The sequence below is a fragment of the Cydia amplana genome, chromosome 22 (genome assembly GCF_948474715.1).
Source record: "Cydia amplana chromosome 22, ilCydAmpl1.1, whole genome shotgun sequence".
Lineage (NCBI taxonomy): Eukaryota > Metazoa > Arthropoda > Insecta > Lepidoptera > Tortricidae > Cydia > Cydia amplana.
Genome location: NC_086090.1, coordinates 1801202 through 1824742, shown reverse-complemented (window position 1 = coordinate 1824742; position 23541 = coordinate 1801202). Strand labels below are relative to the sequence as shown.

Genomic DNA, 23541 nt, shown 5'->3' with positions numbered 1-23541 from the left:
TTGACGCTTTTGAGCCGACTTAGTAAAAGACCGTGTGTAGTTGTGTACAAACGCGGCAGTGAATAGGGAGTCGCATTAAAATAACGAGAAGCAACGATGTATAGCTTCAGGCTAGGATAAGGGTGCATTGTTGAACAACGTTCCTAACCGTCCGACAAGGCGCCATTTTTCAATAAAAACTCAACCCAAAAGCTTGACAATAGAGTTGTGTTTCCATTGGGAAAGTAGTTAGTTATGATGTTTTAAAATTGTTGATGGTATAGGGGTTTACAGGGCGCGCGACGGACAGAAGGGGGGGCTAGGGTGCGTCGCGCAGGCGTCGTTCAGTCGCTCGGTCGGGCGCGCCGTCGCCACACGCGCGCCATGGACGACACGCGAGCGCGTGACCGGGCACCTCTCACCGTCATCGTCGCCCCAAGCAACGCTTCTCCCCCTCGACTGTCCCCAGCCGACTTGTTACCAGACGGAGACGCCGCGTTCCACCCTCTATCCGTCGTCAATGGACGGCTAACACCACCCGGCCTCGAGCCCGCTTCATACGCCACTCTAACACCGCTATTACCTTTACCACCTATCAGTACAGTCTCGGATAAGTTCGCGTACCATGCAGGCGGCACGTTCACAGTCATACAACAGCAGCAATCTTATGCGTCGTTATCACCAGCGCCTTATAATGAGCCTCTGTCTCCCCAATCCGCGTACAGTAGAAGAAGTGCGTCGCCGAATTCCTTTGAAAGACGCTCACCGACACCGCCTTTACCAAGTCCAGGACTAGACTTAAACGCTGCCTTATTAGCGAGAGAAGAGCAGCAAGCGGCTCAACAGCAGCAAGCACAAAATGACACAGAAGAAATCAACACTAAAGAGCTAGCTCAACGAATAAGTGGCGAGCTCAAACGCTACTCAATCCCTCAAGCGATCTTCGCTCAGAGAGTCCTATGCAGGTCACAGGGGACTTTGAGCGATCTTTTGAGAAACCCGAAGCCTTGGTCGAAGTTGAAATCGGGACGGGAGACGTTCAGGAGGATGTGGAAGTGGCTGCAGGAGCCAGAGTTCCAGAGAATGTCGGCGCTTAGGCTTGCAGGTGAGGACGCATGACGCTTTTGTTGGGTAGATTAGTTAGTTGTACAGGGATTTGATAGGTACTACATATGAAAGGTTACTGTATAATCTCCCTACTGTAGTTCAAAAGCTCTGTATTATGGTCCAAAACAAATCCTGATTATGGCAAGATATTAAAAATATATGGAAGATAATCAGACAAAAACAAAAAGAATATTAAAGGAAATGGATGATAATGATGGAACCTTTAAACTATAGTTGTTCTTCTGAACTATTGTTGATGAATTTTAGCGTCACATTATGTAGAAATGTAGATACATTTCTACATAATGTGACGCTAAAATTCAATAGGAAGACAGATGTCTTCCTATACAACTTAACGCCGCCGTATGGCGCCAACTGAAGAGCAAGGCCTAAAAGGTTTAGATCTAATCTTTACAAAACACAACCGAGAGGTACGGTTGTGGAAACTACAAGACATAAACAGGTACCATAGCTCACATAATTGTCTGGCAAATTGTGAACCTTCTTATGGTTATGTGGGATAAGAGAAACATAATAATTTAGTTTGCATCAAGTTCAAAAGCGCAAAACTTGGCCTAGGATAGGTCTACGAGGATAGGTCTATCATCCAGGCTGATAGAAAAGGAGTACCTCTGTATGAGGAGGGTCCAATCAGAAAATAAGACTACCTATAGTATTTTACTTTAAGATAGATGATTTTCCAATAAAATATTGCCCTTTCCACGCCACAAACAGCTGCATAACACAGTAATATCTGTAGTTTTTCACCAATAAGTACGATTTTTAGCCACTCATCTCTTCTTTAGCATTAAAAAAAAACTACGATAGGTCTATTTGCCACTGTTTTCGTCTGCGCTAATAGTCTCTCCGCTGTCACATTCTAATACGTAAAAGGGACATAGCGATGCAATATATTTTCCCAACGTGTGAAAGGGACCCAGATAGCGCAAACATATATTTCCGCGAGTTACCAGTATTCTTCCTTTTCCCGGGTCTCGAGAGACGATTTATTTTCCTTACCTCGATGTTATAGAGCCCGCCTTCAACCTTAATAGGAATTTAATGGGAATACTTTTGCAATTTAAAATAAGACTAGATTTAGATAAAAACACAATTGTAAAAAAAACTTCTTATCCATGTATTGCATTACTAAAGGGGCCCGGAAAGTTGTTCGGAACTGTCAACTTTTTGTTCTGACAGGCTGATGTCGTCCAGCGGACTGATAATGAGTGAGCCCCTTAACTCGTATTCGTATTTAATATTACAATTTACAGGTTGTCCCAAAATATTTTTTTTATGTTGCATATTGTTGAAAATTTTAACACACCTTTGCATTAGTGTATTAAAGCTAAAGATACGTTTTGTTTCAGGTAAATGTACTTTTTATTTTTAATGTCATTTTAAAACAGATGTGTAAGTAAGAAAAATATTACTAGAAATTATTTGTAAACGTATCTTTGTTTTCAAATTTGGGACTTTTTATGTTATTTCTACTCAGAATCACGAGCTCTTTCTATCCTAATAGGAGAAAAAAAGTGTCCCAAAATTTCCATACATTTTTCGATATTTCCATTCCGCGACCGCCATACAAAGTCTATGAAAAATGGTGACGTAATGGAAATAAAAACCTTTTTCTACTCCAGCACTTAAATGTGTCAATTAAATGACTGACAGTGATATCTAAAGCAATGTCATTTGAATGATTTGTCTATAGGCTCATAAGATGACTGCTAGCAGTCATCTTATGAGTATAATACAACTGCTTTATTTTTTTTAAAGATACAAGTTCCGATCATCTTGATTGAAAGAGGTATGTTTTCATTTACAATAATAACTCTTTTTTTTTTAAATAATAACTCTTTTTTTTTTTAAATAATAACTCATTTTTTTTTAAATAATAACTCTTTTTTTTTAATAATAACTCTTTTTTTTTTAATAATAACTCTTTTTTTTAATAATATATATAGATATATATATATATATATATATATATATATATATATATTTTTTTTTTTTTTTTTTTTTTTTTTTTTTTTTTTTTTTTTTTTTTTTTTGCTGCAGCTGTCATAGAAAAAGTAATGTATGCAACAGCTCATAATTGGTTCTTAAAATTCTCGGGTCTTTTTTTACAAAACTCGACTACGTCTCGTTTTGTAACTTCGACCCTTGAATTTTAAGAACCCTTATTATATCACTGTTGCATAAACTACTATAGGACACTTTTTTTCTCCTATTAGGATAGAAAGAGCTCGTGATTCTGAGTAGAAATAACATTAGAAATCCCAAATTTGAAAAAAAAATGTAGGGGACAACTTTAAAAAAAATGCCCAAATGCCAGCGAACTTTCCTCATTTTGTCAGTATGTTAAACAACTTTTATCAAAATCAAGTCAGTAGTTTTGATCCTACGGAAGAGTACACAAAACTAACGTACTCACCTACTCACCTACAGACATATTGCAAAAATCATAACCGTTACTTTTGAATTTGCTCAGATTAAAAAAAAAATATTTAAACAGCTTGGATTAACCATTGATTTCCCAAGTCGATAAAAAACATCGATAACTTAGTAAACAAACGTCAGCTGCTCATCGATTTCACAAAATCGATAGAACGGTACCTACATAACCGTTTTATCGATAAAAGCGTAGGTAAATACACATGGAAATTTTGGAGCAATGCACTCAAAATGTGTTGTAAAGTGTATGCTAATACGTGATAAGATAGCTCGGTATTATCTCGGTGTATTTGTCGATATTATGTTACTACTGATATTTTCACGGTTGTTTTAAGGGTTCGTTTAAAAAAGAGTTACTTTTAGTTGTTAAAGTCACTAAGTAGGTACTTAAAGTTTATGTAGGTTACAATTTACAGTCATGTTCTGTATCATCGGCCTTAGTACATATAAATCTAGTTGAAGTATTTTAAATGCGAATGCTGCTTATTTGCAACTATAATTAGGTAGTGAAAATATGTCGAAAAGTTGTTATTGCATTATAAGTGGCAAGCGAAAATTCTGCAATTACCTATATAAAAATTATATTAAAATACAATTAGACATGTTTTCGTGATTTTTTTTTATCGAGCCAATATAATATAATCATCCATAATATAATATAGCGTTTATTGTGTTTTTTTTCATGGCATTTAAGTATCCTTGATAAAAACGTGCAAAAATTTAATGAATAAACTACAATTTCGCATTAGCCCTTAAGCTGTGCTACACCGCGCCTTCTCACGGTAGTCGATAAGTTGGTAAACAGCGCCAGCTGCAGCATCGATTGTCGAGAATCGATGCCGTGCGGTCGATGCGGCGCGTCACTAGTGAACGGCACGTGCGAATGAGTTTTAAGGTGTGGGCTTGGCAAGTTATAGTGCTGCATGCGCTATTATCCACGCGATATACATAGGTATGTCATTTTTATCACCACGTGATTGAAATAGATAGATATAGCTTTCAGCCATCATATCCGTTAAAGACAATGATTCCATCTATGAGATGGAATCAGATGAACAAGTCTGACACTTTTACAAAGCCTGTAGATATAACCCTATAAAATAAAATTAAAACGACCAAATTAGTCATAACTGTCATTTTGATTGGATAGTGATATAACTAAAATTGTGTTTGGCAACGCGCAACGACGAGTTTTTAAGAAGAATGTTTTTTGTTTGTTCTACCAATTATAACATTTATAACATTTTTAATACATATGTATTACGTAAAACCCACCTTATTCAAAATATATGTAGAACTAACCCGACACTTCGTATCAAGTCGATAAGTTGGTAAACAGCGTCAGCTGCAGCATCGATTGTCGATAATCGATGCAGCGCGTCACTAGTGCATCGGCACGTGCGCATTGATTCTATGGTGTGGGCTTTGCAAGTTTTCGGAATGCGAGACGCAGTTATGGGATGGAATGAAATGGATATGTGTATCTTGCCGCTATTGGCGAAACCTAAAAATATAACCTTAAGCTGTGTTTGGTGAATAAAATTGGTGTATTTCCTCGTGTAATATCGTAAATAAATAAAATTTCGAAAATTATATCAAAGATCGACCCATTTTTATTTTGTGACAGATGTGAGTGAAAATTCTGCTTGACACAATTCTATTTAAATACAAAATTCAAAATTATGTCATTGTACAACTATGTAGGTAAGTACATTAAAAAGGTTGCGAACTGAACATGCCGCCCACCAAGAACGACTGTTCTTAACTAACTTTTAGTACAATGCAACATATGCTGATATTAAACTAAACACAACAAGTAAATTATGATCATCATGATAATAACTCTAAGGTAATTCTTTCGATAGCTCTCATAAGGTTCACACAACATAAACAGTTCCTTCAACTTGAAAACATAACAATCATAAAATCTGTTTTAAGCAAAGTCATTCATTACATGAAACCAATAAAACATTAAATAACACCAAATTGTGTTATGAATAGTTGAAAATAATAATACAATATATTGAAACAAACAATTAATCTGCTAAAGGTAAGACACAAAGTTTAGACACTGGTCGTTTAATCAAAGAATTTTTATAGCGCAACGTAACAACCCGCGTAACGTTGTCCACTCCAGGGTGTTTTTCAACAATTTGACCTAACAACCACCGAGCTGGAGGCAAATCAAGCTCCTTTACTAGAACAACATCTCCAACCTTTGGTTCAGGTACAACCTGTGTCCACTTATATCTTTGCATGAAACGTGTAAGATATTCTTGCGACCAACGCCGCCAAAAGTCCTGTAACATTCGTTGTAAAAGTTGCCATCTTCTCAATGAACTAACTGGCGAATGTTCGTAGTTATGATCTGGAACAGCTAATAAAGGTTCTCCCACAAGAAAATGTCCGGGTGTTAAGGGCATGGGATCACCTTGATCTTGGATACATGTCATTGGTCTTGAATTTAGACAGGCTTCAATCTGCGCAAGCACGGTAGTTATCTCTTCAAACGTCAGTGTTGAGTTGCCAATAATTCGCTTCAGATGAAATTTACAGGACCGGACACCGGCTTCCCAAAGACCTCCGAAATTGGGTGCTTGTGGTGGAATAAAGTGCCACTGTGTTCCGTTTGTAGCCAACCAATCTGCGATCTCTGGTAGAAATCTTGATTTTTCTTCATCGAACAATTCTTTCAACTCTCTGGCTGCTCCCACAAAATTTGTCCCATTGTCACTGTATAATTCGCTGCAATGACCTCGACGTGACACGAACCGCTTGAATGCAGCCAAAAAGGCCTGTGAAGTCAAATCGCTCACTGCTTCTAAATGTATAGCACGAGTGGCCATACATACGAATAGACATATGTATCCTTTATAGGATTTATTACCTCGACCTTTTGATACCCGTATGTTTATTGGGCCTGCGTAATCAACACCTGAATGAAGAAACGCTCTACTTATGTTCACTCTCGGTGAAGGTAATTGCCCCATCAGTTGAGGTTTGTTTGTTGCTGCATATCTAATGCATGTGACACATTTCCTGCAATATAATTTAACTATTGATTTAAGACCAAAGATATAATATTTATCTCGAATGATATTTATCATCAGCTGTGGCGCTCCGTGCAGTGTAACCTTGTGTGCATTTCGTATAACGAGAGTCGTCAACAGCGATTGCTTTGGTAAAATAATGGGATGCTTTTGGTCTTTATCTAATTCAGCGTAATGCAGCCGCCCACCAACTCGGAGTAATTCCGAGTCGTCCAGCTGTGGATTCAGAGTGGTAAGTACACTTTTCTTGCTTACTGGTTTTCCTTGCTTAACATCCTTCCACTCCTCAAAGAATGCTTGAAGTTGACACTTTTTTATCATTATTATCAACGCATCATCAATTTCTTTCTTTAGGAGGTACTGATGTTTTGGTTTCTCCTTACACAGGAATCTGCGGCAATATGCTATGACTCTCAGCAGTTTCGTCAACGATGAGAATTTCGCCCAGATGTCGTCAACTTCGCCGTGATCTCCTACTGAAGTAGTGAGGTGAGTTTTTACTTTTCTTTCTTCTAAATTGGTCTCCAATTCCTTAGGATTAGAATATTGAATAACCTTTTCATTCAACCAAGAAGGTCCTCTTAACCAGAGCTCCAATCCAATTAATTCAGAGGCTCGAATGCCCCGTGATGCACAATCTGCTGGATTATGTTCAGATTTGACATGTGACCATTGGTTACGGTCTGTGACCGTCAGTATCTCTGAACACCTATTCCCGATGAATGTTTTCCAACGACTAGGATGACTGCTCAACCACGCAAGCACTATCTCAGAGTCAGTCCACGCGTGTATATTTGATTTCGGTATATTCAAAACACCCGACACTTCAATAAGTAGCTTTGCTAGCAGAACAGCACCTGATAATTCCAATCTTGGAAGACTAAGTTGTTTGATTGGGGAAACTCTTGTTTTTGCTGTAATCAAACTGACGTGAACTTCTCCTCTTGCATCTATCACTCGCAAGTATATAACTGCAGCAAATGCAGAATTTGAAGCATCACAGAAGCCATGGAGTTCCACTAACTTTGTGTCCGCTTTGTAGTATACCCAGCGCTTCAACCGAAATTGTGTCAGGTCAGAAAGATCTTCCCTATACTTTGTCCATTCTTGCAATAGCGGTTGTGGTAATTCTTCGTCCCAGCCAATACCCGCAAGCCATAACTTCTGAATGAAAATCTTTGCTTTGATTATACTCGGTGCTATCCAGCCTTGTGGATCATACAACTTTGAAATATCCGAGATAACCTTTCTTTTTGTTACAGGTGCAGACATCGGAGGCAACTGAACTGCGTACACAAACTCATCGGAAGTGCGACTCCAAGTAAGTCCCAATATCTTGTTAGTAGCTTCTAATTTGACTTCTATCTTCTTTTCATCTTGCTTTCCTAAACTCCCTTGTTGTATTTGCTTCAACATTGCTTCACTGTTGCTAGCCCATTTTTGCAATTCGAAACCGCCCCTTTTTAGCAATTCATTCATTTGCTTGTATATTTCGATTGCTTCTTCTTCGCTCTCGCAACCCGACATCAAATCATCCATATAAAATTCATGTTTTACTCTTTCAGCTGCTAGAGGGAAGTCTTGCCCTTCATCTTTTGCCACTTGTATCAAGCTTTTTACAGCCAGATAAGGAGCTGAAGAAGTTCCAAATGTAACACGAAGCATCTTATATTCTTTGATGTTCTCTTCCGGTGTTTCACGCCACAAAATACGCTGGAATTCTGAGTCTTCGTCATCAACCTTTATTTGGCGGTACATTTTAACTATATCTGCAATGAAGCAGATTGGGTACATACGCCAACGCATTATTATATGACGCAACTCTGGTTGCAATCTAGGGCCTACCATTAAATCGTCGTTTAAAGATACGCCGTTCGTACCTTTGCATGACGCATCAAAGACAGCCCGAAATTTGGTTGTCTGTCTGTCTTCGCGTATGACAGCGTGATATGGTATGTAACAACCCTTTGCTTTGTTGTCATGAATTTCCTTCATGTGATTTAACTCTAAGTATTCATCAAATACTTTCTTGTATTCCTGTTTCAGACGCTCATCGTTCTGCATCTTCTTCTCAAGATAGTGGAATCTCTTCAATGCAATATCCCGCGAATGACCATCTGCGCAGGCTGGTTCACTATCTCGAAATGGAAGTTTGACAACATATCGTCCCTCTTCATCTCGTGTGGTGGTTGAATGGAAGATATCTTCACACCGCTGCTCTTCGATTGACAAAATCTTCTGTTTGTTGGACGGCTCTGCTTCAACCTCCCAAAAGGACTTGAGCAATTCTTCTACAGGCTCTACATGTGTGTGCAATGTTGTAACTTTGATGTTTGTGTTTTGATCCGACTTGACCGCTCCAAATAATATCCATCCCAGGGTTGTATTTTGTGCCGCTAAAGACCCCGAGGGACATTTGATAATACCATCTTGAATAATCCTAGCATAAACCTCCGCCCCTAATAAGATATCTATCTTATTCGAAGTGTGATATTCCGGGTCAGCTAAAGTTACTAGTTCTAACTCCGGCCATGAGGTGATTGATACAGCAGTTGAAGGTAAGTCTCTCGTCACTTTGTCGAGGACATACGCTGAAACACGAAACACGCAACCTGGATTGAGACGTGAACTGATTGATATCTCCACTATGGACCTTGTTGAAGGGCCCTGTTCACCTCCCAAACCTGATGTATCTGCCTTGGTTGGTGTGGTTTTTAATCCAAGTAATTGAACTGCTGACCTTGCAATAAAGGACTCTTCCGACCCTTGATCTATAAGAGCTCGCAAGAGTTGATATTCCCCGCCATTTTGTGAATGAGCTGATACTACAGCTGTTGCCAATAGCTTTCGAGGTGCTATACCCTTCACAAAATGGTTGGTGATGTGTGCCGACGTTGATGGATGCTCATCCGATGATGAAGCATTGATAGGTGACTTGATTTGACTCACAACTGGTGAAGTTTGATCACTAATGGAATGATTCGCCACAGTAGTGTGCGATTCGCTCTTTTGGTGTAATAATGAATGATGCCTTTTGTTACATATTTGACACGAGGTGGTGCTTTTGCAGTGTTTTACTGAGTGATTGTTGCCCAAACAATTATAACACAACCTTTGGTCTTGGACAAAGTTACGCTTGCTGTCAAGATCCCTGTTAATAAAATCCTTACAACTCCTAATATGGTGATCTTGTTTGCATAAAGCACAAGTTGTCTGAGCTACATATAACATGTTAATCGAGTTTGATTTATTTATTTGATTACTGTGAGAATTAAAAGTGCGCTGTTTCTGAAAAGTGTTTGATTTTGAATCTAAGAACTCCAACGAATGGTATTTTGTTTCCAAAAACTCTTTGAATTGTTTAATTGTTGGCAAATTATCTGAACTTGATACCAATTCGCTGACCTTAGACTCCCATTGCTTCCTACTCTCAGAATCTAATCTCTGGCTAACAATATAAATTATCATGACATCCCATGTACCAGTGTCAATACCTAACCCTTTCAAGGCATTTAATGTTTCAGTTGTGACATCTAGTAATTGCTTGATTGCACTGGAGGACTCGGTTGAAATGCTTTTTTGACCGAAAAACCGCTGAAAAATGCTATTAACTAAATACTGTTTATTGTTGTATCGGCTTTTCAAAAGAGTCCAGCATTGCTCGTAACTATCATTAGTTATGGGTATATGTCGTAACAATTGTTCAGCTTCTCCCTTGAGATGTCCCTTCAAGTAATGTAATTTCTGTACATCATCAATTTCATTATTGTCGTGAATGAGTGATACAAATAGATCCCCATCCATTCTGTATAAAGTCCAGAAAATGTTGGAATGGTAATCTTTGGTAGCCTGACATGACTGGTCTTTGAAGTTGTAGCTTTTGACATATGCACCGAAGTATCGGAGTTACTTGGATTTGGTTTCAATCTGGTAAGTGCATCTTTCAGTGCGCATTTATAATCCAAGTAATTTTCCTCAGTTACATCGTATACTGTTTCTGTTCCATATATAGATTTTTCTATGTCTGGTGCTGCATAGGCTTTAACCAATTCGTCATGTTCTGAAGAAAACTTTTCCCACAGTGATTCCAAATTCTCTAGTCGCGATTCTACGTATGAAACTGTCACACGCTCCTTGGGTGACTTTCTGAACTTAGTATGTCCTTTCGCGATGCGTACAGAAACGTCAACAAGCAATGATATTTCCGCGTCCATATTGACAATAATGAATTGAAATTACAAGTTGAAGAGTTAAAAAAAAATCAAAATCCAGAGATGGATGAACGTAAAAATGTCCAAAGTCCGTTGAAAATTTATAATTTAGTCGTAAATAATGTTTTGAAACAAAAGGGTATCATGTCTCCAATACTTTTGTTGAAGGTGTACGAAACTGGTCACATTTCCCCTTTTTCATTTTTCCGGGGGGTACGAAACGTATACGATTTCCCCTTTTGTAAATTTTGTCGAAAATAGTTTTGGTTATTGTTGCTAATATAAACACTTTTAAATCCGTAATTGATAATTTGAAACTCGATGTGCGACACTAATAATTAACTTGAATGTACTCACAGTTTATCTTCTTAGATTGAAACTTAAAAACACTGCACTTTCCTTTATATCCGGTTGCGATAAGGACCATGAATAAAATTGGTGTATTTCCTCGTGTAATATCGTAAATAAATAAAATTTCGAAAATTATATCAAAGATCGACCCATTTTTATTTTGTGACAGATGTGAGTGAAAATTCTGCTTGACACAATTCTATTTAAATACAAAATTCAAAATTATGTCATTGTACAACTATGTAGGTAAGTACATTAAAAAGGTTGCGAACTGAACATTTGGTGACGACGAGTTTTTAATGTTTATTAATTTTACTAACATATTTAATCAATCTACTGTAACGTCTGTAAAACATTTTATTCCTGTGTCCAGAGGGCCTACCTTTAACCACGTTCGACGTGTTGCCTCTCTGTCACACTTGTAAATTCGTACCTACGTAAGTGTGACAGGGAGGCAACACGTCGAACGTTGCGTAGACAAGATGCCAACCGTTAGCGCTCCGTAGCGAACGAAACGCAACTGTCTCTGTCGTATGTTACAGGAAACACACGTACCTAGCCAAAACGTAAATAGGGCTGAGTACAGTTTTTCCCGCCACTTCGCATAAAGTCGATAAGTTGGTAAACAGGGTCAGCCGCATCGATTGCGTACAATCGATGAGGTGCGTCACTATGCCGTGCGTTGCCGTAGGTACTAACCATGCCTGTCACGTTCTAACAAGTATGTGCGAAAGTGACGGGCATAGTGACAGGCGATAAAAATGGAACCATGCTGCGCCCGCAGGTCCTGATCATTTTATACTATACAATTTCAAAATTGTTTACTTAGGTACTAAGAGCTGTTTACTTAGGTACATACATTTTCATAAAATTTCAAAGGTACCTAACTTTTTTTCTATAATTTGCTGAAAAAGGTCTTATCTCGTTCACTTATGTTAGATTAATGTGAAACATACATTTTGGAAGGTCTGCAACGTAGATAAGTAAAGAGAAATAATCTTTTCCCGCGTTGTCGTTAAGTCGATAGTAAACAGGGTCAGCAGCCGCATCGATTGTACGCAATCGATGCCGCGCGGTCGATGCCGCGCGTCACTACGAGCGTTGCCGCACTGAAGTAGGTGAGATACAGAGTCAAAACAAATTAGACGTAGGCTTAGGGTTCTGCACCATCCACCATCAGTACCATCACAATAGAGTCCAACCAATTAGGTACCAATTTAATGAAAAAATAAAGATGCCAGCCACATTACACGGAATTATTCTCAAAAATGCGAAAAAAAAAATGCTATTTCCATACATTTTTAACAGTTTATACGAATATACTAGAATTATGCAGAAAGTAATGAATAAGATTCGTTGGTATATAATATATATGGTTATTAATGAAATACTCTTCTTTTCTCGCGTTGTCAAGTCGATAGTAAACAGGGTCAGCAGCCACATCGATTGTACGCAATCGATGCCGCGCCGTCGATGCGGCGCGTCACTACGAGCGTTGCCGCACCGGAGTAGGGTTAAGCGCCTTCACAATTGGGTTCAACAAATTAGCTACGTTCCTCACGTTATTGTTTCTAATTAGCAATGAAATAGGTCCCTAAAATTGAAGATAATTATAGACGAGACAAACTCAATTAAGACTTTCCAGTACGGATATGATGGTCGTTCTTGTCTATGTCTACGTGACAGCGTGAATAGCGTGATAAAACTGTGTCAGTCACTTTCTGTCCCGCGGTGTTAAAGAGTGACAGTTATTTTATCATGCGGATAAAACCATCCATAGGTAATACATATGTAGGTACTACGCCTGCCTTTGCAGATAACAAACACATTTAAATAATTGAATCGCTTTCAAATCGTTCTCAGATTTATCCACTGGCAAGAGCATTATATATGTATATCATTTTAGTAAAAAGTTTAAGAATTTAAAAATTCCTAAAATATCAACCTTTTTCTAAAATGATTGTCCTTAAATAGTTTAAAAGGGTAATCTTCAAACGTTTTGAGCACAAATGAATATTATGTTTTGGAAATGAATCATTTTGATACTCTTATTGAAGCATCAGACAGTACCTTCTACGGTCGAGATAGTACCTACATAAATTTTTGATGGTGTCGGACGATAAAAATTTACACACTGAATAATTTCTATGGCCAATATATTCACCAACGTGATAACTGAAAAGTGACGCACCTATGTCACTTTTCAGATGTCAGATAAAGCGAGAAAAGATACGGCCTGTCAAATCCTTTCGTGTCACTTAAAGCCTGACCAGTAATATATGATTATTGTCAAGAGGGCGCTGTTATTATCATGTATAGGGTGACAGTTCAGTATAGTATGAAAAAAATAGTTCCAGTGAAATTCCGCAACATGGCGCCTGATCATATATTCCTGGTCAGGCTTTACATACGCAGATATAACCTCTAGGAAAAATTGGCAGTATAGTTTAAATTAATGGTATTCGAAAACAGAATAGAATTTCGAACCGACCCGACCGACCGACCGACCGACAAAATCGACCGAAATAAAACAAGAACAAGTCTGTTCCATTCAATAATTATTCAAATTTCATTGTAGATAATGAAGATAATACTATTATTAGAACGGTGGGACGCTGGTTAATAAATAGAGACAAACCAAAGAAAGTCTGCAGCGCTAGATTAAAAGTAGTTTTTAAAAATCAGTATGCGACAACACCACAGAAAATGGATTAAATAGTCTTGATACTTGTGAAATTTCTACCATATTTACCGTCTATGAAAAAATTAAGCTGTATGCACAGCTTAATTTTTATGGTAAAATAAATTTCATTCCAACAATAGATGTCGCTATTAATATGTAGACATATACTAATATTGATAAATAATATTGGGAGAATGTGACATTTGGCTTCATCAAAATTAATAAGCTTTTGTAATATCCGCGACGGCGGTAAATAGGTACAGAGGGCCTACCGCGAACACCGAAGTTCTCAATATGCGAGCATCTTTCTCTTTTACTCCCATTAAGGCGTAATTAGATTGACAGAGAAATTGCCCGCAATTTGCGAACTAAAGTTTTCGGAAAAACGAAATAAACCATTAAAACAATAAACATATATTAAAAATTAATTTTAGCTTTAACTAGTAGGTACCCATGCCGTGAGCATAAGCATGGAGGTTGTGGGTTCGAGCTCAAAACCCTTGGAGGATACAACTAAACGGAGTAGCCATTAACAGGCTTTCCCCTCTGTCGAAAATAGGCGGCCAATGGTCATACACAATGTATGGACTGACGTTTATCTGACATGGCTATTTTTACGTTACGCATACATTTGACGTTCCCCTCCCCCGCAAAAATCGGCAGACTGTTTTGTACAGAAAATTACAGACATGGCGTCTCCGTTTGATTATATCCTCCAAGTCAAAACCCGGCTAGTACCAATGAGTTTCTCGAAATGTTAGAGGAAGTTCATAAGTATGCCTATACCTATTAGGTGTGTTCAATTTGCTGTGAAACCTTAGTCTAAACCAATATTATATTATCTAAGTAGGTACATATGGTGAAGTATTAAGATGTTTCATTCCACTTACCCGTCATCAACTCCAAATTTTGTAAACATTGTCGTTTTTCAGCTTGAATCGCCTCGTGCTGACTTTTTACAAGTGTAAAATTATTCGTCATGCGGAAAAATAACTCCCGCACGCCGGTTTTGTAAGGTTTCACCATGTTTATTCCGTTCATCACAAAACACAATGAATATTTAAACGATTTTGACAAACACATACCATAGTGCATGACGTTTACTGACTGCTTAAAAACATTGCCATATGTAGTTTTTTAATTCGATGTCAAATTATTGCGCTGCAGACTTTCTTTGGTTTGTCTCTAGTAACTATCAGAGCCACAGTTCGAATCAGTTAAATGCTGGCCGTTTTTTTATATTTTTGTGAATTTTTCGTTCAAAAACAATAAAACCCGGCAGTCAAAACTAGCTGAATCTATTTAAACAGGTGAGAGAATGAAAAATTTATATCGTCCAAAAAAAAACAATACCTACCTCTACTCCAGTGCGCCAGTACGGCAGTCAGAATGGGAAATATTTTGACAGGTATTTGCAAAAGAAATATTTAAATCCTAAAAACACTAGCTGATTATAAAAAAAATGGCGATAAAAACAAAACATTAAAAATTCAAAAAGAGAATTTCGATTGCCTCGCTCGCCACAATCCGGCACCACATGGCATCGTGACGTCACGCCCCTCCCCTGCTCATATCGATCCGTACCCCCCTCCCCTCCGCGCCGCCCCCGCACCGTCCAGGACGGTTTTCGTAATTATACCGCTGTATTTCCTTTTTATTTCTAGGGCTTGAGGGTTGTGCTTTTTGAGGGATCAAATTTTGACTGTTTGGAGAAGATATAAAGTTGAAAATTTTTCAGGAGTCAAAATTTACTAAGTCAACAGTGAACACTGTTTTCAAAAATTATAATGCCACGGAGTACTTTTTGGGACTTATGGCCTTACGCGTTTTGAGGATTGTAATGTTTTCATGGATTTGAAGAAAAGGTTCCATTATGAAGCACTTTTTCTCACATATTTTATGTTTTCCCTACAACCGTGTGACCTTTTAAACATTTGAGTCCTGACAATAAAACGAATTGTCCCAGTTTTTCATAGAAAATTGTTTGGGTTGGAAAGTCTTGTTACCATGATGAGTAATAAATACCCTTTTAAGCGCATTGTTACCGTCTTTATCACCCTGGGTTAGGGGTAATCCACGATAAGGTCTACTTTGGGTCTACTCTGCGTATGGCAGCTGTCCTCCATGTTCAGGTGAACAACCTGCAGAAATCTGTATTATATACAGTTGAATTTAAATCTAAGGTATAATTATCAAACGTTATTTTGCCATCCTGGTGATTATATCATATGGCAACGCGTGCACGATTGGGGTCGCATCCTCATACCTGAGTCATACTGCTTTGTAACTTCACACATCCTCATACCGCTTCGCAACCTCACAAGATATATCTATGTATAATAATATTATACTTATCTCAGAGGAATTTTCTCTGGTGATTACACTCATTCTTAAGCCCTTGCTATACGGTCGCCGACAAGCCCCTCAGACCGCGTGGCCTTGGTCTGGACGGACCGTGTAGACAGTTGTTTCCAACAAAATTTGACCAAAACTGACCAAGGTCAGACCAAGGACAGACGGTTAGAAGGCTTGTCGGCGACCGTGTAGCAAGGGCTTAACAAAGTAGGTCTGGACATTTATGAAATGTTCATCACTATTATAAATCCATACGAGTCTGAATAATAAATCTGAATTCATGATTCTCTCCTCCACCAACATTTATGTCTCTGTTTGACCCAATGGTTGACTGGTAGACAATGCTTTTTGGCATTAAGTCCGCCATTTGTACATTTTCCTTTGTTTGTTCAATAAAGTTTAAATAAATAATATGACGAACGTTTTACTTATAAATCAAACGATATACAGTGTATGTGCAGTCGGAAACTCTCCAAACTTGAGAAATTTTCACATTTCAAACTGGGGAATCGAAGCGTTCCATTTTCGAATTTGTATTTAAATTGTATTTCTTTTTCCTTATTTTCTCGTAATGCATGTTAATTATAAGATGTAATTTTTTTTTGAAAAGATGTGTCCCGCCGAGTTTGTTGCCGGTCCCATATTGGGATACCCTCCTCCAATTGAGGGGGGATTTAAATCTTCTCGGGGCAGAGGTGTAGGGTTGGAGCCGGTCTACCTAGCTTTATTTGACGTTCATAAGCGCATTGTAATTATGCCTACTTGAATAAACTATCTTTTATCTTATCTTATCTTATTTCCGAAATGAAAGTTTCCTTTGTTTTGTGTGATTTTTTGCTGATATTTCCGAGAAATTTTCCATATTCCGTAACTACAATTTACAATTTTTATGATGATATTATGATAATATGCTGTATTTTAAATCCGATGGTATTATTGTTTTATTCAAGCACAATGAGTTGTAAATTAATCTTACTTTCAGATATTACAATTTGAAACATTACCGTAAATTACATTAATACATAATATTGAGTACTCTTAATCCTTAAAAAATACATAAAAATACAAAAAAACCTATAAATAATTCCAATAAAACTTAAAGATAAAGATAAAAGATAGTTTATTCAAGTAGGCATAATTACAATGCGCTTATGAACGTCAAATAAAGCTAGGTAGACCGGCTCCAACCCTACACCTCTGCCCCGAGAAGATTTAAATCCCCCCTCAATTGGAGGAGGGTATCCCAATATGGGACCGGCAACAAACTCGGCGGGACACATCTTTTCAAAAATAATTACATCTTATAATTAACATGCATTACGAGAAGATAAGGAAAAAAAAACTATTTAAATTACTATAGAAATCATGCAATTATACACATAAGGTGTAATAGAAACTTGATTTAGAAAATATACATATGTACATGGAAACATACAAATTCGTAGCTCTTTCAGAAAACATATCAAATTCTTACAAAAGGAAAAGAAAATAAAGTTATTAAAAGAAATGGGAAAACATATTATATAAATCTGATAGATTATTATGAATTACCAACATATAATATTTGATGTGCTTTCCTGCTTACCTGAGCTGTGTCACCTATAACTCTATACATAATACAATGTTTTTAATTGCTACTACTTTTTATTAGTTTCTGGTTTGGACCATGCATGTTTGTCTGCCAAGTAGTCCTCGACTCTGTAATAAGCTTTTAACATCAATGACTTTTTTAAGTAATTCTTAAGAGCTGGAAAGGGTAATCTTAAAGCATCCTCAGGTAACTTGTTATAAAAATGAATGCATTGCCCAACGAATGACTTTGAATGACTTAACCTACACTAAGCCTAAAATAACCCACCCTGCATCGTACCTGGCTCAAAGGTTCCCATAATGCCTGCAGCATTCCCCCGCTGAACTGCTATGGAGACCTGTTGAACCAAGTACGACCCAGAGCGAGGATCACCACCTCTCTCCCAAACGCCGGCCTATTTCCCCAAAAAGTCGGCGACCGTAACTTGCACATCGTGCTATTTTTGAATGAAAAAAAATACTCCGTTCAAGTGTTAGCACCATTTTTTTATTTCCGAATTCCGTTCATCCTGTCTTTTTCACTATTTGTTTTAAGTACGATACCCACTAAAACTTTAAGCTAGGTATGATATTAATTAGGTATTCCATAGATTTTACAATACTATCCAAAAGTTTAACCAAGTTCTCTAAGCAAGAGCCACAGATTACCAATTTACATTTCCAGATACACCACAGCAGGCGACAAAAGGCGACAATGTAAACAACATACAGCCATACTGCCCGCCCCGGGAATTCCAGGGGTCCCAGGGGCCCCAGGGGCCCAGCCCGGGGTACCAGCCCCAATCCTGGGACACGGCTGGATACGAACCAGCTGGGGACGTTTCGTGCTTGTGAGTCCTGTCCTCATTTATCCACAACCAAAAATCCTTCATTCCTCTTTTTTTTATTATTTTTTTTTTATTGAAGCGTGGATACCCTGTAAAATGGATATTTTTTTTTGTTTTGTTGAGATCCGTCTATCCCCATCCCTTTTTTGTGGCTGCGTAGCAGTGGACTTGGTTTCTTATAGGTATTATAAAATATATAGCTTGCAAGGTAACATATATACATATAAAACATATATTTTTGATTAAGTGTTTTGATTTAACAGGTCGCTTTTAGACAAAAACTGTCTAAGTTTATTTTTTTCTTTTTTATTTACATCGATCTCATACAAGTAAATGTGTAAAATGTATAGAGATTTGCTCGTCTAGATGTTCGTTTTTGGATTGGCAGTATCTTTACCTTTAGTTTTAGTTTAGACAAGTTAAAATGCTTCTGATGGCAAGGATACTGCCTTTTCAATCCGACACTGTCCGTTATAGAGGATGTTTTTGAAATAATTTTAGCAATAAGTGTATTTTGCTTCGAGAAGCCAAGATGAATGTTAGACTGCTACCGCTGCCCCGGTCCCTCCCTTTTTGGTTTCCCCCGCGTCGGCTGCAATAGTTTTAAATATTATTTTATAGGTGCCTGAAGGTCAGAACCCTTTATTAATGTTGTTTACATTGTCGCCAGGTATGCCTTTTAATTAATACGTTTGGTGTTTAACATTATCTGACATATAGGAAAATCTTTCTTCTTTCTCATTGTATTATTATTCTAATTTATTGTCTATGATATTTCAATGTTTATTTTTATCAATAATATCAGTATTTTTTTCCATTATGTCAGATTTATAGTGAAATAGATGAAAACGAAAATGATTTCGTTTTTAAAAATGGCCCCACGTTTGGGCGCCATTTAGAATTATAAGGAAAACTAGGATAGATAAAAGTAGTCTTTACTCGCACTTTTACGTAAAGCATTTGTTTTCACTTTCTTTTTTGTGAAGTAGAGTGCGTATGAAGACAGCTTAGTTAATGTCTTAGTGGCATGTTTGTTGTTATCTATTAGTTGATCTGCATTTCTTAAAAAAGGACAGTTCATGTGTATGATGTATCACTTTAAGAAAAGACAAGCAATTCAACTCTTTCTAGCACTACTTTATGAAAAGAAATGGATTATTTATCAATGAATAAGCACATATACAATACAACTGGTAAAAAAGCACATCTATTATAGTTGGTCAAACCAAATTTGTCAGTAAATAACAAAAAAAAACTATACTCATGCTTTTCTTTTGGGTGCTAGTACTAGTGTAAGACAGATAGTATGATTCTCTGTCTGTTTTTTTGAAATTTGACAGTCCTTTGACAAACTATAAGTCCTTTTGTAAAGATGCAGCGTTAGGTAATCAATAAACCAGAAATATTGAACCCTTTCAACTGTGATACCTGCAGTTATGAGAGTTCTTTTATTTCTGGTCCTTTTTTTAACTTTGTTATTTATTTTTAAATTAATATGGTTTTTATTTTCTTGTTTCAGCGGCCCAGATTCCTCAGAGAGGCAGTAAGTATCAGGAAACATCGCATTTAATTAATTTAAAAAATCTATCAGTTTCAAACGAAACCAAGCCTTGACCGGATAAATTTCTCAGCAAATTGGCTATTGCTAAATTATTCAAAATAGATTGTTATGCAATTGTTTGAAGTGAATAACTTCCTTGGGTTCATGATTTACTCCAATAAAACGGAAATTAGAGGTGCCATGTGCACAGAATTTGCAATCGGTAGGGTGGCGTTGCGATAACTAAAGTCGTTTATCTCGGTCGAAGTCTTAAAACAAGTGTATTCTGCGCACTTTCACTCTAATATAGCATACGGCTCACTACTCTGGGGTAATTAAACAGTAACATAAAAAAAGTTAATAATCACAAATATACTTTTATCTTGAGAATTGTTTGATTTGATGATCATATAAAAGAAAGCGTGTTTATTAATCCAGTAATATAATAGACAGAGGCCACGGACCAATTAGCCACGGATATACAAGTTTGAGAGAAAATAAAATCTCTCTAGCAAATAGTAATTCATTAGCTGTGACATAGAGAAATATAGTAAGACAAGAGTGCTCACCCCATACATCAGTTTTGGTACCAAAAGACAATTATTTTCATAGTCGACATCTAGCATCGAGTAGCGGGATTATCAGTACTGCTACTTGACAATAGATGTAGCACGGACCGGAAAGTCTTATGTTGTTGAGTATTAGATACAGGTCACAATTTTAAAACTTATTTCTATACATCTTACATCTATTATTTACCTATTATGATGATATGTATGTATGTGAGGAAAGAACACAATCTAATAATAATCTCAAGGTGTGTTTGTCACGTCGTCAGGCTGCAAGCGCAAGGAGGAGCTGGTGTCGGATACGCTGCCTTCCCCGAAGAAGCCCCGTTTGGTTTTCACAGACCTCCAGCGGCGTACTCTACAGGCTATTTTTAAGGTACTTACCTTTTTCTGAATATTTTTCTTTTTTTTTTAAGACGCGATGCGAATCGGGCTTTTACCACGGCTTCGTCACTTTTACTTTAATAGCTTCGTCACTTTTACTTCAATATATGACATAATATTACCTACACTTTACATTTTTCTTCATAAATTTTGATAAATTTAATATACTAATCCCTTGAGTCCAACGAACGTGATATCGGGCTAGCAATGATAATAAAAATTCAATTCAAGAAAGTTAATTTCCGCTACCCAAAGTCGCTTTATAGCGATAAGACCGCCTGTTGTTTTTTTATATTCATATGGAATGCACATTTTTACTTTCCTTATTTGATAACTTATTCTTTGCAAGATTTATTTAGAATACATTGACATGTGCAAGTTGTCTGTATCATAATAATCTCGCTCCATTTCACATATAATTCTACGTCCATCCTTACTTGTTGGCTACTGGCCCGTAAGCGACCTCTTTCCTACATCGTTGTAAAATCATTATATTATTTCTTATTCTTGTGTTCTGTATTCTGTCATATGTCAGTCTACCCTTTGTCACCGATAAATATTGCGTTGTATTTTCTCGCTTAATCATTTATTAAAATAATTTACTACTAATACGTGTTTTCATCATCTTATCTTACTTTATAAAGTCCACAGTCCACCGTTAGCTATAATTTCTGTTATATCTTACGCCATTGTATATTACAATCTATGCATTTTACTCTTTGCGCTCAATTTTCGTCGATATTTGTAATTTACATGCGTAGTAGTCGTAAACATAGAAGCGACTGAAATGAGTCATCGACATTGTAGGTATTGTAAATTATTGTCAAAAGCGCTGTTACCGTGCCTCGCTGTATATTATACTTTTATGATATAGGAGCCAAAAGAGCCGACCACGAGCAGACGAAGCGCCTGATGGTATATTATTATATGCTGTCTACTAAATAAGTAATCTGCTATGAGTCGTTGTATGTGTTCGATCTGTTATCTATAATCTGTTGTGACTCATCTTTCACTTGCCCTTTTCCTTCATACCTCTTCGTTCTTCACCTCATCATTAACCTGCTTACTGTACTTATAACTAACACCACTTAATCTCAATTCCAGGAAACGAAGCGACCCTCAAAAGAGATGCAGGTGACAATAGCGCGCCAACTCGGCTTAGAGCCCACCACCGTTGGCAACTTCTTCATGAACGCACGCCGGCGTTCAATGGACAAATGGAAAGACGACGACGCACCATCAGCAGACCTAGACCAGCAGATAGAACACGACATGGATCACGTCCCCAGTCTGGACTCGGGAGACTCGGATGATGAGCATGACGAACAGGACGATCACCTCTTGTGACGCCGTATTCCTCAGCAGCATCTCTTAGTGCTATGAACGTTTGGAGTTGTCTTTGATTTCGAAGCTGCGAGTGCAGGGTAGGGTTGTATGGAGTTCTTTACACGATATTAATTTGGTAGAAAATATCTGCTGATTTTGAACCAAATACTTAGTTTTTGTACACTTTGTATTACCTAATCTACTGAAAAGGTTACGTAATCTAATTTGTACTTCTGCAAAACACCCATCACATTTTACCTATTTCCAAATATTTGTGTTATTTAGCAGATGGATGTAAGAGTTAAATGCTATTTTTACCGATTGTTTAAGTCGTTTAACTATGTTTTACTCTTTCTTGATAAATAATATCGTGTGCAAGGATTACTTATGATCAGTTTTACGTGACTAAAAACGAGATGAGTGGCCACCGTGATTTAAATAGGTTAAAAGCCATATTGTTAAATCAGTGTTAAAACTCAAAAAAAGTTGTGAAGGTAACTATTATTCACTATGACAAATGGAAAATAGCGTTAAGCCCAAAAAGGTATTTCGCTGTTGAACATTTTTGTTAATTTCAAAACCCAATTTTGGGTCATTAATGCAGCTATCGCATCTTCGACAACTTCAGGCTCAAAATGTACAGTTAAAGCTAAGAACTATTACGACGCGAATTTAGTTAAAGGTGTTGGTTTTCTTTAGGCGATCACGAACCATTGAGTTATTATTACTCTAGCCATACCAAACAAAGGAATTGTCGCAATCACAACCTGTACCGCGCGACCAAAACGTCGTAAGCGCCGTAAAATTCATGGCGCTTACGTGTTTAGGTCACGCTCATGGCGCAAATTACTGAGGGCCTACCGCGAACCACGTTCGACGTGTTGCCTCTCTGTCGCACGTGTAAATTCGTACGTAAGTGTGACAGGGAGGCAGCATTTCGAACGTGGTTCGCGGTAGGACCTCTGGTCCTCTGTGCCGGTTCTATACGTTAGTAATAATAGTTCAATGTCACGAACGGCATTTATTTCACTTTAAGACGACACAGGAGCTGAGATTTAAATATTTTAGGTAAATATACCCGTCTCACTAACGGAAGCGGCTCCTAAAATTAG

General features: G+C 37.4%; 1 protein-coding gene across 2 annotated transcripts; it reads left to right on the top strand.

Annotated features, from left to right (window-relative positions):
- Positions 1-257: 257 nt before the first annotated feature.
- On the top strand, positions 258-22561 carry LOC134658412 (homeobox protein onecut-like). Of its 2 annotated transcripts, none has more exons than XM_063514094.1 (4): positions 258-1084; positions 20130-20153; positions 20968-21095; positions 22208-22561. In XM_063514094.1, exons 1-4 carry the CDS (start codon positions 364-366, stop codon positions 22448-22450), a joined length of 1116 nt encoding a protein of 371 aa, XP_063370164.1. In that variant the 5' UTR covers positions 258-363; the 3' UTR covers positions 22451-22561. The 2 variants fall into 2 exon arrangements, with proteins under 2 accessions (XP_063370164.1, XP_063370165.1); XM_063514095.1 differs by having other exon boundaries at positions 260-1084; positions 20989-21095.
- Positions 22562-23541: the final 980 nt, after the last annotated feature.